Raw genomic sequence first — 9,735 nt, 5'->3', positions numbered from 1 at the left:
TTGAATTGTGTTTGTATGAAATATTAAATTTAAATACAAAATAATTAGTTTTTGACAGTGAATGAGAAGAACGCTTTGTTTTTTCAATTCTTTCAAAATAAAACTCTCCAAATAAACCAATCGGAGTTTTTGTTTTTGTTTTTCGATACCGATTCATAAAACATACTGCGACCCATTTTGTACTAATCATGCTTCCTTTTATCCAGTAATTATCTTTCTTCGTCATTTTTTTTTGTTACCACGCAATTCTGTGTGTAGTTGTCATTTTTCCGACGTCACATGAACGCGTCATTAGCCCACTGTTTGCTATAGTCAGCCTCTGGGGGGCGCGAATGTGTCATTTCAAGATCAAAATAGTCACCACGCAATCCTGTGTGGAGTTGTCATTTTTCCGACGTTACTGAACGCGTCATTAGCCCACTGCCTGCTATAGTCAGCCTCTGGGGGGCGCTAATGTGTCATTTCAAACTCAACGCGGAGGAGGAGGAGGAGGAGGAAGGGCGGATGTGAACCAGATCTTTAGTCAACCAGACGAGTATCTCGATAGATCCAGTCCGGATCCATGGGGATCCCAGTCGAAGCCTCGCGTTTGTCGAAGCCGCTGGAATGAGAACGACGACGTTCACGGATCGGATCCGCTCAGCAGGATGTAAACAAACCGCAGGGAGAGAATGACGAGAGGAACAAAAGAGACTCGTTATCAGCTACTAACTAGCAGCTAAACCTTAGCTGCCGACCTCACTGCTGGTATGAACAATGCAAACATTTTTCATTTTCTGTTGTATAAACGTTGCATGCCAATTGTTTACATTACACCGAAGAACGAAAACGTTCAAGTTGACTAGTTGCTAGTACTAGTTGTGGTGCTAGCTTACTTACTTAAACGATACCAGCAAGCACACTCATTGACAACATGTTGAGACTTCAAATAGTCTGTATTGTTAGTATTTGGACAGGGATTACACTAATTTCATAAGGAGAAACAAAAGTAAGATATGTCTAATATTTTACACTGTTTCAGTCAGAGCTTTTCTTACTGTCACTCACATACCCAAAATGAGAATTTGCAAATGATTCAGGATCTCTGAGTAAAAGCGGCTACGAATAACGAATCGTGACACGGATTGGATCCGCTCAGCAGGATGTAAACAAACCGCACGGACAGAATGACGAAGAATTAAAACGTTAAAGTTAACTAGTTGCTAGTACTAGTTGTGGTGCTAGCTTACTTACTAAACAATGCTAGCAAGCACACTCCTTGACACAACATGTTGAGACTTCAAAGAGTCTGTATTGTTAGTATTTGGACAGGGATTACACACATTCAAAAGTAATGTTTTTTAAACTGTTTCAGTCAGAGCTTTTCTTACTGTCACTCACATGCACAAAATGATAGCTGGCAAAATCTCCAGGGTCCTGTCTTAGTAAAGTTAAAACACCAATGATTGCCCCACACACACTTGGTGTAGTGAGATTATCCTCTGCATTTGACCCATCACCCTCGACAACATGTTGAGACTTCAAAGAGTCTTTATTGTTAGTATTTGGACAGGGATTACACACATTCAAAAGGAGAAACAAAAGTAAGATATAAGATATGTCTAATATTTTGTACTTTTTCAGTCAGAGCTTTTCTTACTGTCACTCACATGCACAAAATGAGAGCTGGCAAATTATCCAGGGTCTCTTGGTAAGAACAAGAGCGATTACGAATAACGAACCGTGACATGGATTGGATCCGCTCAGCAGGATGTAAACAAACCGCACGGACAGAATGATGAAGAAGGAAAACGTTAAAGTTAACTAGTTGCTAGTACTAGTTGTGGTGCTTGGTTGCTATCTTGCTTACTAAACGATGCTAGAAAGCACACTCCTTGACACAACATGTTGAGACTTCAAAGAGTCTTTATTAGTATTTGGAGAGGGGTTACACACATTCAAAAGGAGACGATGTGGCTGATGTTTTAAACGGTTTCAGTCAGAGCTTTTCTTACTGTCACTCACATGCACAAAATGATAGCTGGTAAAATCTCCAGGGTCCTGTTTTAGTGAAGTTAAAGCACCAATGATTGTCACACACACACTGTGTGGTGAGATTATCCTCTGCATTTGACCCATCACCCTTGACAACATGTTGAGACTTCAAAGAGTCTTTATTGTTAGTGTTTGGACAAGGATTACACATTCAAAAGGAGAAACAAAAGTAAGATATAAGATATGTCTAATATTTTGTACTTTTTCAGTCAGAGCTTTTCTTACTGTCATTCACATGCACAAAATGAGATCTGACAAATTATCCAGGGTCTCTTGGTAAGAGCAAGAGCAACTACGAATAATGAACCATGGATCCGCTCAGCAGAATGTAAACAAACCGCACGGACAGAATCACGAAGGAGAAAAACGTTAAAATTAACTAATTAGTTGCTAGTACAAGTAGTGGTGCTTGGTTCCTAGCGTACTTACTACACAATGCTAGCAAGCACACTCCTTGACACAACATGTTGAGACTTCAAAGAGTCTGTATTGTTAGTATTTGGACAGGGATTACACACATTCAAAAGTAATGTTTTTTAAACTGTTTCAGTCAGAGCTTTTCTTACTGTCACTCACGTACACAAAATGATAGCTGGCAAAATCTCCAGGGTCCTGTTTTAGTAAAGTTAAAGCATTAAGGATTGACACACACACTTGGTGCGTTGAGATTATCCTCTGCATTTGACCCATCACCCTTGACAACATGTTGAGACTTCAAAGAGTCTTTATTGTTAGTATTTGGACAGGGATTATACACATTCAAAAGTAAAATATGTCTAATATTTTACACTGTTTCAGTCAGAGCTTTTCTTACTGTCACTCACATGCACAAAATGAGAGCTGGCAAATTATCCAAGGTCTCTTGATAAGCGCAAGAGCGACTACGAATAACGAACCGTGACACGGATTGGATCTGCTCAGCAGGATGTAAACAAACCGCACGGACAGAATAACGAAGGAGAAAAACGTTAAAGTTAACTAATTAGTTGCTAGTACAAGTAGTGGTTCTTGGTTCCTAGCGTACTTACTACACAATGCTAGCAAGCACACTCCTTGACACAACATGTTGAGACTTCAAAGAGTCTTTATTGTTAGTATTTGGACAGGGATTACACACATTCAAAAGTAATGTTTTTTAAACTGTTTCAGTCAGAGCTTTTCATACTGTCACTCACGTACACAAAATGATAGCTGGCAAAATCTCCATGGTCCTGTTTTAGTAAAGTTAAAGCATTAAGGATTGACACACACACTTGGTGCGTTGAGATTATCCTCTGCATTTGACCCATCACCCTTGACAGCATGTTGAGACTTCAAAGAGTCTTTATTGTTAGTATTTGGACAGGGATTATACACATTCAAAAGTAAAATATGTCTAATATTTTACACTGTTTCAGTCAGAGATTTTCTTACTGTCACTCACATGCACAAAATGTCACTCACATGCACAAAAGGATAGCTGGGCAAATTATCCAGGGTCTCTTGGTAAGAGCAAGAGCGACTACGAATAACAAACCGTGACACGGATTGGATCTGCTCAGCAGGATGTAAACAAACCGCATAGACAGAATGACGAAGAAAGAGAATGTTCAAGTGGACTAGTTACTAGTACTAGTTGTGTGGTGCTAGCTTACGTACTTAAACGATGCTAGCAAGCACACTCCTTGACAATATGTTGAGACTTCAAAGAGTCTTTATTGTTAGTATTTGGACAGGGATTACACACATTTAAAAGGAGAATATATGTCTGATGTTTTAAACTGTTTCAGTCAGAGCTTTTCTTACTGTCACTCACAAGCACAAAATGAGAGCTGGCAAACTCTCCAGGGTCTCTTATTCAGAGCAAGAGCATACCCACAATATTATGAATTATGCAAGTGATGCTGTTTGGAGTGCAGGCTAGGTTGTTTAGCTCTGGGAATTCAGCGCCGAACGCCCTTTGTTTTGTTTCCTGTACAGACTTTACGAGCGTCTTTGTTTACCAACCGACCGGACTTGTGGGTGGCCATGGCGGCGGTGGTTAGCTACTCTCCACCGTGGTGGGTCAACCTGCTGCACCGGCTCCCCCATTTCAACCTCATGTTCGAGCAAACCAGCAGTGACTTTCAGCCGGAGGACTGGACGTATCAGCAGGTAAGGCTATTTTTCGACCGGAGCAGACTTCAGAGAGACACAGCAGCTTCAGAAAAATAAGAAGAATCTAACTTTCGTTACGGCAAAGGCTAAGTCCAATTGATGAATATATTTTTTAGCTGTTGTCGTGAGAGAACGTTTCGAATTCTAGGGTGAGAAGAAAGTATGTTTCATAAAATCGTTATTCTGAGAGCTTCATTGATCCACAATTAAACTTCTGAGGTGATTTACTGTCAATATTTACATATGTTTAAGTAGGTGATAAAACAATATCAATATATATCGTGATAAGTATACACACATAAAAAATGTTTTTGATAAAATGTTGGATTTTTTTTCTTCTATTATGTCGGAAGAAACCCAAATTGCAAAACAAGGTTTGTTATCTGTAACCAACCAACGCAGGAATTATCGCTGATATGTGCAAGGGACAGTAAGCCTGGGCAGTAAAACGATCTGGGCGATATGGCTTTTTATTACTATCTCGATATTTTTAGGCCATATCGCGATATACGACATATATCTGGATATTTTGCCTTAGCCTTGAATGAACACTTGATGCATATAATCACAGCAGTATGATGATTCTTTGTGTCTACATTAAAACATTCTTCTTCATACTGCATTAATATATGCTACTTTTAAACTTTCATGCAGAGAAAGAACTCACAATTAAGTCAATTGACCAAAACTGTATTTATTAAACAGTTATTAACCAATGGCGCAAACATTCATGTCATTTTCAAAACAGGAAGTGCAAGATTGTCAGGGACATTTTAAGTGTCAAATATAAATGAGCTGCATGATAGGAAATCAAATAGTATTCGTCCTTCGCTATGTGGTATGTTACTACGGACGTTATGAAATCCTCTTCATTCTCGAGCTGGTGACTTTTCAAACGATGCTGCATCATACTTGCCAACCTTGAGACCTCCGATTTCGGGAGGTGGGGGGCGGAGGCGTGGTTGGGTTGGGGGGCGTGGTTAAGAGGGAGGAGTATAATTCACCAACTCGAGTATTTCATTTATATATATATATATATATATATATATATATTAGGGCTGGGCAACGATTAAAAATTTTAATCGAAGTTAATCGCACTATTTCTCCGATTAATCGCGATTAACTGCATTGTATACGCAAAGCCCAATAATGAATTCAAAAGTAGTGTGCAGTGCACCTTTATTGGAATATTCTCCCACATGAACAAAAGCGCCAAAACATTTGTTGTGCAAACACAATTTAAATCAGTCCTTGTTAAACAGTAGCAGTTAAATAGCATATTTTATGAAAATCAACTCAAAAAATGTAAATACAAACATTTAAGCTTATTGCCACTGCCAGAGTATTTAAGTTATCTTGTTTGTAATGGAAAATAAATATAATCTACATACAAATCTCTGAGCCACAATCATAACATCTGAACAGGCAATTTCTGAGGTAACAGCAGAAACATTTTTGTTTATCAGGGATCTTATGTTTAAAAAAACCTATATTATAGGTAGTGGGCTGTTTTAGGGAATTTTTGATCAAATTATCCGTAGTAGCAATATTAATAATGTTGTGTTTATTCTGCGTAGTGCACTTAAAATAATTATGACCATATCTAGGAATTGATATGATGGGAATTTTCCGATTGTTTGCTTGGTGCTTTGATAAACTGAACGCATCATATACATGGTACTATATTGTGATGTTATGAGCCAGGGGAAAAAAAGAACTACCCTACCCAGCATGCAACAGGAGTGACGAGCATGCACGGTAGCCTGGTATAGGTTGTGTCGCCATGACGGCATCTTGTATGTTGTGATAAATAGACAGACAACACATATACTCCGCTGCTTCACAGGCCGCTGGATGTAGCCGGCGAAGTATTCCCATGCTAGCTAGCCGGTTTAGCAAGCAAGCGGCATTCAGTCCAAAACGGCCCGATCTATCCACATCCAGAATTGTCTGGCGGTCGTAAGTGATCCTGGAGTGACCACGCTGTAAGCCAGCCATGAAATTTGCAGAATTGTCCGGTATTTTTGCCAAAAGTTCCATCTTTACCAAGAGCCCCTCGACCCTGTAGCCCATCCGGGCGACGCCATCTTTTTAAGAAAAGGCGTTAACAAAATAAAAGTATGTAAACAACATACACAAATGTGCGATAAAATAATTGTCGGCGTTAATAGATTGATGAGTTAACTCGTAATTAACGCATTAATTTTCCCACCCCTAATATATATATAAATATATATGTATGAAATAGTTGACTTTCAGTGAATTCTAGCTATATATATTTATTTTACTGTAGTGTATATATAAATAAAAGAAATAGTTGAATTTCAGACGGCACCTATCAAATACACAGTAATAAAAACACAGTTGTTCTACTAACTGTACTATGCTTGCTGGTTACTAAAAAACAACAACACTTACCTTTCACTATTTGAGTAACCTTTGTTCTTCCATTTGCGTACTGGCGAAAGTCACTCACTGTCAAGTGCGCAACACCACGTATATCGTTGGCCAATCAAAAAGCAACCCCATAACGCTATAGCCAACATTCACCAGGAGATGGCAACAGACAACATAGAATCACTCTATTACAGACGGCGTCGCCATGGCTGTAACTTCCTCGTTTTTATGCTTCGTTTCCTTGTGTGTGCAGTTTTTTATTCAAATCCGTAAATGTTGTAACGTGATCGGGCAGGCAAGCTGTTTATGTAGTGGGACGTGAAAACAGGCTGTCCCCACTCAGGTCCGCATGGAGCTGGAGGGGCCATGGCCTCCAGCTCCGCTGAATTTCGGCAGAAAATTTCTTCCGGGAGGTTTTCAGGAGAGGCGCTGAATTTCGGGAGTCTCCCGGAAAATCCGGGAGGGTTGGCAAGTATGTGCTGCATAGTAGCAGTAATGCTACTTTTTATAGCAACGCTTGTGCCGCATGCTTGACTCACTACGGTTGTCTGTTCAACATATTCCCACTTGAAGCCAAACCACCGCCAGACGATGGACCCCCTGCAGTTTTTCTTGGGAATTAATTCTTCATTCATTCGCACCTTTTTTCTCTCGTATTACCACTCGCACGATTCTGCTAGCACCACAGCTAACGTTACCCACGCTGCTACCTCTCTGCTGGCCGAGGGTGTATACCAGGGGTCGGGAACCTTTTTGGCTGAGAGAGCCAAAAAGCCAAATATTTTAACATTTATTTCCGTAAGAGCCATATAACATTTTTTTTAACACTGAACACAACTAAACACGTGCATTTTTAAGTAAGACCAATATTTCTAGAGTATAATAGGTGTCTTATTCTTTGTAATAACATTATTATTCTTAAGCTAACTGTGGAGGGGGCGTGGCCTGCTGGCCTGCAGTGATCTGGGGTGTGCCAGGACCGGCCTCTAAATCAGCCACAGGTGCGTAAAAGGCCCACGTGGGCCTTGTTATCTAATCACCTGTCGCTCTGTTATAAGCAGCAGCCAGGAGGAGAGATGGGGTTGGGGCTGGAGCCAGAGTGCGAGCGAAAACGAAAGAGCAAAAGACAATTGCTGGAAAGCAACTGAGAGACTTATTGAAAAATAAAACAATATTGTAACCCTGAAACAGGCTCCTATGTCGGTGCTTGGTGGTCTGCAGAACCCCAAGGAAGGCATGCCCCACACTAATAAATAATAAATGAATAACTTCTTACCATTAACGCAACTTCATGAACAGGTGTGGTAGGAAACGGATGGACGGATTAAAAATGCTTGACAATGTTTTATATTTTGAACATTATTTTCAACACTGTGATTACAAGTGGATTTATTCGTTACTTATCGTGTTAAGCAACGTCAGCTCAGATTTATCCGAGAGCCAGAGGCAGTCATCAAAAGAGCCACATCTGGCTCCCGAGCCATAGGTTCCCTACCCCTGGTGTGTACGTATGTGACGTATGACGTGACGTGTGTAAGAAGGTGCGCCTGCTTGTCTGCGAGAAGGAGAGACAGGAAAGAGCGAGAAGAGCCTGTAGTGTAATGCCCGCAGCTAAAAGCAACTGCGTGAGAACGTATACTCCAATATCACGATATTGATATTGGAGTATAACATGTTAGACCCGCTCGACATCCATTGCTTTCGGTCCCCTAGACAGGGGGGGTTGCCCACATCTGAGGTCCTCTCCAAGGTTTCCCATAGTCAGCATTGTCACTGGCGTCCCACTGGATGTGAATTCTCTCTGCCCACTGGGTGTGAGTTTTCCTTGCCCTTTTGTGGGTTCTTCCGAGGATGTTGTAGTCGTAATGATTTGTGCAGTCCTTTGAGACATTTGTGATTTGGGGCTATATAAATAAACATTGATTGATATAGTCATTTTCTATATCGCTTACATCGTGTATATCGATATATCGCCCAGCCCTAACATGATTGCATTTCCACTTCATATCCTTAATTTGAGTAGGTCATAAAACAGCCAATAATTACAGATCAACCAATATAACACACTTATATCATGATAGGGCTTCACGGTGGCAGAGGGGTTAGTGCGTCTGCCTCACAATACGAAAGGTCCTGCAGTCCTGGGTTCAAATCCAGGCTCGAGATCTTTCTGTGTGGAGTTTGCATGTTCTCCCCGTGAATGCGTGGGTTCCCTCCGGGTACTCCGGCTTCCTCCCACTTCCAAAGACATGCACCTGGCCACTAAAATTGGCCCTAGTGTGTGAATGTGAGTGTGAATGTTGTCTGTCTATCTGTGTTGGCCCTGCGATGAGGTGGCGACTTGTCCAGGGTGTACCCCGCCTTCCGCCCGATTGTAGCTGAGATAGGCGCCAGCGCCCCTCCCGCGACCCCAAAAGGGAATAAGCGGTAGAAAATGGATGGATGGTTGGATATATCATGATACAGTTTTCAGTCATATCGCCCAAGACATACAAGCTTACCATCATGGTTATGACTAATGTATGAATTCCCCCCCCATTCATGCTAATTCTTGGAAGATGAAATGTTTTCCTCAGCACCTGTTCTTCCACCTGCTAACCTCTTGGATCTATGGCACCATCTGTTTCGCTACTATATGTGTCTGCCTTGGCCTATTCAAGGCCTTAGACCAGCTGGTATTGTCCTAATCCAGGCCAAGCCACCTTAGTGGGGGGGCTTCCTTGCACATTTTTCATACACAAGCATTTTTACAATCCCATCCATCCTACCTGGTTTGTAGCACTTCCATCACGTTGTGATACGCCTTGGATCTCAAGCCTTTCAGAAGCATTTTTCTTTTACTTGACACAAAATGAAGCTCTTTTTTTCACACGATGATTCATAGTTCTATTTCAGTTGCTATGAAACGGAAAGACTCAGCCCCAGACGTGCGTCATTATCACATTGTCTCTTTACCAAGCGTTGCGCTGACATTCCATACACTGTGTACGTACAGTAAGTCATCTCAAAGGTGTACTTGAGTGGACACGGCGAGCCCTGCTCGGCGTCATAGCTCACAGATTAGATAGAACCAACGTTTGAAGTAAGGAGGACTTTATGACATGGAGTTCTTTCACACGTGTTGTCTGACCCCCACGGGTGTAATTGGGCAATTCTTGATAGGAAGTT

At 41.2% G+C, this 9,735-nt stretch overlaps 1 protein-coding gene across 2 annotated transcripts in view; it reads left to right on the top strand.

Moving 5' to 3' along the window:
* The first annotated feature begins 481 nt into the window (after window positions 1-481).
* Window positions 482-9,735, top strand: part of ttyh3a (tweety family member 3a) — an 84,592-nt gene continuing 75,338 nt past the window's right edge. For both annotated transcript variants that reach the window (XM_061905264.1, XM_061905265.1), the window contains exons 1-2: window positions 482-747; window positions 3,994-4,167. In XM_061905264.1, the coding sequence (XP_061761248.1) occupies window positions 4,042-4,167 (126 nt within the window). In that variant the 5' untranslated portion in view covers window positions 482-747; window positions 3,994-4,041. The remainder of the gene's footprint in view (window positions 748-3,993; window positions 4,168-9,735) is intronic.

Source organism: Nerophis ophidion, linkage group LG07, assembly GCF_033978795.1.
Source record: "Nerophis ophidion isolate RoL-2023_Sa linkage group LG07, RoL_Noph_v1.0, whole genome shotgun sequence".
Taxonomy (NCBI): domain Eukaryota; kingdom Metazoa; phylum Chordata; class Actinopteri; order Syngnathiformes; family Syngnathidae; genus Nerophis; species Nerophis ophidion.
This window is presented reverse-complemented; position numbering and strand designations above follow the sequence as displayed.